Raw genomic sequence first — 6000 nt, 5'->3', positions numbered from 1 at the left:
GGATTTAAAACACATTAGCTTTAGATTCAACAAAGGAGTGAATTACATATAAAACTACCCAGATCCCTCCCAAAACATAGCATCAACACAGCATTACATCAAGCACAAATGATTTGGATTCTTCAAAGCACTTGATCACTCTTGATCAACAATCTCCCTCTATTTGATGAAGACAAATCCCTGGTTGCTTGTGTTGGTCTTTGATTGAATCTGAAGCAGCACCTGCAAAGCAAAACTTATGCATACCAGAGCATCTTTAACAACAGGTTAAAATAGCATATTGACTAGTTTTCTGCATGAACCTTAGAACAGAAAACCATCATAAAAACAATACTATATAAGATAAACAACCGGTTGTTTCCTGGATTCAATCGGTTGTTTCTATCAGCAGAAGCAAAAATCAACCTTAAAAGCATAAATTGAAGAGATTTAACAGTTTGAAACAGATTGTAGAGCAACACACAACCAATTCTCACCCTATTTGTCCTCGCAAATAGACTTTATGCATAGAAAATAGTTTAAAAGAGATTTTGATAGTCAATAATGCTTAACTCATTTCTTAAAAAGTAAAACCTGTCTTTTGACAAAGGTTTTGTGAATATATCAGCAAGCTGTAGTTTTGTTTCAATGAACTTTATTTCACAATCTCCATTATTCACATGATCTTTTTTGAAGTGATGATGAATTTCAATGTGATTTGTTCTTGAGTGCTGAATCTGATTTTTGGTGAGATTTATAGCACTTGTGTTGTCACAAAGCAAAGGAACCTTGCTAATCTTCAATCCAAAATCTGCAAGCTGCTGTTTAAGCCAAAGAATTTGTGCACAGCAGCTCCCAGCATCTATGTATTCAGCTTCTGCAGTGGAAAGAGCTACACAAGTTTGTTTCTTACTATGCCAAGAAATGATACTTGATCCAAGAAGATGACAAGTGCCATTTGTGCTTTTTCGGTCTAGCTTACACCCTGCAAAGTCAGAATCTGAATATCCAATTAAATGTATAGGTGAGTAAGAAGGATACCATAGACCAACATTGGTAGTTTGTTTAAGATATTTGAGAATCCTTTTGGCAGCCTTGAAGTCAGATTCCTTTGGATTTGCTTGATATCTTGCACAAAGACATACGACAAACATGATATTCGGTCTACTTGTTGTGAGATAGAGTAAAGAACGAATTAAGCCTCTATATTTTTTATCCTGCCTGTTGACCGGGACGCAAGAACTTTGCCTCGTCAAATCTGGATCGACTCTGCGCCGTGTTAGCTTCGGTCCTTCGCCTTGATTCGCCTCAAGAACCTGCAAAAAGACAGAACGGTGCCGCTGCAGCCGATCACGCTCCGACGCCCAAGTCAGCGACTGAACCACCAAATACTAAGAGAAAACTCAAGAACTCTCTGGAACCGTGCAAGATTCTCTCTCAGCGTACTCTAGTTCTCGCAAGCGTAAAAGAAGTAATCTAAAACGCGCGCGTACCTCAGAAGTTCGTTAGAATCTCTTATATACCTGTGCACTTTCTCTCTCCTGACAGTTACACCTCTGGACACGTGGCTCGTATCTAGCCGTACATGTGTCACCATCTGGAGCATCCTTGACTTGGGCGCCACTTCTTTTCAGGCTTTTTGGCTAAGTTACTTACGCAAGGAACAACTCAGCGTATAACTGCCTTGGAGCGTGATCTCTTCTGCGTGGCGAGTACGGGTGCCTTCATATACACCTTCCCTGTGGTCTCGCCGGCCGCCTTCATGATCTACTTCACTTGCTTCACCGTGCGTGTTCAGGTAAGCCGTTCCCCGATCTCAACCTCTGGCTAGCTAGGAAATGACTATCTGATGCCTTCATCCTCTGCCTCGAAAGCCTGGAACAAGCTTCGCTGATCTTTCGGCGATGTCCTGCCTTCGGCGATCTCTGATCATTTGGTCGCCTAGGTTTGCATCCGGCGACTTCATCGTAAACCTAGTGACCGCCGGTTTAGGTATGCTAGAGATCGGAGCACGCCAACTTAAAGACTGGCGACTACACGAGCCCCCCGATCTCCTTCCCTTCTGCCAGCCATGAGCCCTGCTCAACACACCTACATAATAGCTCGCTGCCACGTCATCACCTCCGACTACCTGGGCGGTACAATTTTGTTTGATCTACCCCTTTTCCAGCAGCATCTGCATCCATATAACAACTTGAAGGCATAGGTGTGCTAGCTTCCTTGCAAACTCTCCATCTCAAATTTCTTGAGGATTTCTTTGCAATATTTTGATTGACATAAGAAAATTTCATCCTTTGATTGTTTAACCTACAGCCCAAGAAAGAAGGAAAGCTCTCCCATCATGGACATTTCAAACTCACCTTGCATTGCAGCAACAAACTTAATGGAAGAGGCCCAAGCTTGGGTCCTAGTTCAAGCCCAACAACTAGGTCCATGGCAAAGAGGATTCAAGAAGATTGGGACTCTGCTACTGATGGCAGAGAAATGTTTCTTTATATGTTCAAAGAGGACCACAAGAAGTAAAACCCAAGCCATGAGAGCTTCTTTCTTTATTTGTAATTTCAGTAGAATAGGGTTCCTTTAGCATAATGGGGGGGGGGGGGGGGGGGGGGGGGGGTGCTTATCATTGTAGCTTGAGTAAAGCCTTTTAGGGTAAGAAGTTAACCTAGCTTCTAGAACTTTGCTCCTAGGGTGCGACATTGACTTTAGTCAAAACCCTAGCAACCACTCTTTTGTGTATTCCCCTTCCTACCCTTGCTCCTTGTTCTCCAAGGCACTTGAACCTATATAATGGGGTGCTTAGCTCATGTTTTAATAAGATCAATTTTATGATTAAATTACTGCCAAATATTGCAAGCTTCTACTCCCTTGTCTAGTCACTCTAGGTTAGACACTTTGATCTTCACCTCCACCTTTCTCCAAGTGATATGGCCCAACCAATCATTCTCCATACCTTTCATGCACCTACAAGGAACCCATAGCTCTATATGCCCCTCCTTGATCCATACATCCATTGCTTCCGCCACCCTTTTCAAATCTCCAAGAAGAACAACCCATCTTTTGGTACCAACCCATCAAAACTCCTCACACAAACTATCCTTGGTAGCACCAAAAATTATGTCATCAACATAGATTTGGACCAAAATAATTTCAGAATTTGCTTTCTTGATGAAAAGAGTTTTGTCAATCATTCCTCTTTCATAGCCATAAGATAGAAGGAAGTTGCTAAGCCTCTCATACCACACTGCCTTGGAGCTTGCTTAAGCCCATACAAAGCCTTTTTCAACTTAAAAACATGATTGGGATGTTGATTATCCTCAAAACCCGGTGGTTGCTCAATATATACTTCTTCATTGATGAAACCATTGAGAAAAGCACTTTTCACATCCATTTGAAAGAGTTTGAATCCACTCATGCAAGCAAAGGCCAACAACAACCTCACAACTTCTACCTTGCAACAGGGGCAAAGGTTTCACCATAGTCAATTACTTCCTCTTGATTGTAGCCTTTGGCAACTAGTCTTGCATTGTTTCTAGTAATTACTCCAGCTTCATCTAGCTTGTTTCTGAATACCTATTTAGATCCAATGACATTCATCTCATCTGTCTTGGGGACAAGAAGCCACACATCATTTCTAGCAAACTGATTCAGCTTTTCATGCATTGCATCCACCCATTTTTCATCTTTAAGAGCTTCTTCAATAGACTTTGGTTCAACTTTAGAGACAAAAGCAGTGTTCCTATAGAAGTTTGAGATAGAGCTACGTGTAGAAACACCCTCCTTTACCTGCCCAATGATGTTTTCCACTGACAGATCCCTTGGTATTCTCCATTCCTTAGGCAACGAATCCTGCTGCAGAATTTCAACTGGTTGTTTCGATGAATTAATCGGTTGTTTTTATGGACAACAATCCAGTTTCTGCATAATGATGTTTTGGTCGTCCTCTTCAGTGCTGATCTGTGAGGGATTCAAGACTTTGTGATCAACTTCATCAAATACCACACGAACAAATTCTTTTACAATCATGAGCCTCTTGTTGTAGACTCTATAAGCATGAATGTTTCATGGATAACCAATGAAAATGCCTTTGTCCTCTTTTTCATCAAACTTTCCCAGATTTTCTTTCCCATTATTTAGAACAAAACAGCTACATCCAAACACTCTTAGGTGACTAATGTTTGGCTTCCTTCCATTAAAGAGTTCATAGGGTGTTTTGTTTAAGATCGATCTTATTAGCACTCTATTCATCACATAGCAAGAGGTGCTAACAGCATCAACCCAAAAGTACTTGGGTAGGGAGGACTCACTTAGCATGGTTCTTGCTAATTCCTCTAGAGATCTGTTCTTTCTTTCCACTACCCCAGCTTTCTCACAAAATTTGCTGAATTTCTCATTTTGGAATTCTCCTCCATGATCACTTCTTATTGAACCATTACTGCAGTTTCTTGTGTTTTGTAAGGCTCTTGCAAGCTTCTTGAAAGTTGAGAAAGCATCACTCTTTGATTCTAAGAGTGTCCATGTGTACCTAGAAAAATCATCCACAATAACAAGAGCATGATAGTTGCCACCAAGACTCATGTTTCTTGAAGGGCCAAATAAATCCATGTGGAGCAGCTCAAGGGGTTTTGAAGATGAAACAACATTTTTAAGTTTGAAGGAATTTTTAACTTGTTTCCCCTTTTGACATGCTTCACATATGTGGTCCTTCTCAAACTTTAGCTTGGGCAACCCAATCACAAGATCTTTTGAGATTAATTTGTTTAAGTGATTCATGTGAATGTGAGCAATTCTTCTATGCCATAACCAAGATTCATCATCCTTAGAAAGAAGACAACCAATAGAACAAGGAGAAGAAATATCAAAGAGATAGACATTGTTGATTCTCTTACCAATCAACATTACCTCTTTTGAGTTGGGAAGGCTGATTTCACAAGAGTTTGTCTTGAAGATTACTTGATAGTCTTTGTCACACAGTTGGCTAATGCTAAGCAAGTTGTGTTTTAGTCCCTCCACATACAAGACATCATGAATAAGCAAGATACTCTTGTCTCCTATAGAGCCTCTTCCAAGAATTCTTCCTTTGTTGTTGTCTCCATATGTTACATGGCCTTCTTCTTTGAAGATGATGCTCACAGACTTAGATTTATCTCCTGTCATGTGTTTTGAGCAGCCACTGTCCAGATACCACTGATGCATGCTTTCCATCAATTTTCCCTACAAAAGACAATTTCAAGTACAAAGATTTGGTCCACTTATAAATGTGGGTCCTTTTGATTCACATTCATCACTGGGAACTCCAAAATCTTTCAGAATCCATCTCATTATGCCTTTAGTAACAAAATATTTCCTAATTTTACAGAATTTGACTAAATGGCCTCTTTTCATGCAGTAAAAGCATGTAATAACCGATTGTTTCGATTTAACAGTCGGTTGTTTTTCTGGCAGTTTTGAAAATGACTTTGAAAACATATCTTGCTTGTTCTGTGGATTAAAACCTAATCCTGCTTTTCCAAAAACACAATTTTGAGATGCCACGCTTTGAAAGCTTATCCACAGTTCTTACAAGATAATGAACTTTCTTTTCAAGATTTTCACAATTTTCACAAACAAGAGAGTCACACTTGCAAGAAGAGTTTTTGTAAACAATTTCAAGATTTTCAAAATCTGTTTTTGAATTTTCCAACTCTTCTTCCAGTGATTTAACTCTGTCTTCAAGCCAATTGTTCATTCCCTTCAACCGGTTATTCAAGAGAGCCAATCAGTTAGCTCTTCATGAGTTTCTTTAAAGGCTTGAAGTAATTGACTGTAGTTTTCAGCATTTAAAGAAGCATAAGAACTTACACTACTTTCACTACTTGAATCATCCTCCTTTTTGGCCATAAAACACAGATTGAGACCTTTTTTATTTTGCCTCCTTTTTCTTCTTGCTTGACTTCTTGTCTTTGCTTTCTTTATTTCAGTGATACTCTCATCAGTTGCTTTAATGTATCCCACATCTCCTTAGCAGATTCACATTCTGAG

At 39.8% G+C, this 6000-nt stretch overlaps 1 protein-coding gene across 1 annotated transcript; it reads right to left on the bottom strand.

Moving 5' to 3' along the window:
• Positions 1–518: 518 nt before the first annotated feature.
• Positions 519–1133, bottom strand: LOC137824873 (secreted RxLR effector protein 161-like). Its single transcript, XM_068630552.1, has one exon. It carries the CDS (start codon positions 1131–1133, stop codon positions 519–521), a length of 615 nt encoding a protein of 204 aa, XP_068486653.1.
• Between the last annotated feature and the right edge of the window lie 4867 nt (positions 1134–6000).

Source organism: Phaseolus vulgaris, chromosome 8, assembly GCF_000499845.2.
Source record: "Phaseolus vulgaris cultivar G19833 chromosome 8, P. vulgaris v2.0, whole genome shotgun sequence".
NCBI lineage: Eukaryota > Viridiplantae > Streptophyta > Magnoliopsida > Fabales > Fabaceae > Phaseolus > Phaseolus vulgaris.
The sequence above is the reverse complement of the archived record's forward strand: the minus strand, read 5'-3'. Positions and strand labels throughout refer to the sequence as shown.

Coding starts and splice junctions, on each gene's coding strand:
- LOC137824873 (XM_068630552.1), bottom strand. CDS start 1,133: ATGTTTGTCGTATGTCTTTGTGCAAGATATCAAGCAAATCCAAAGGAA.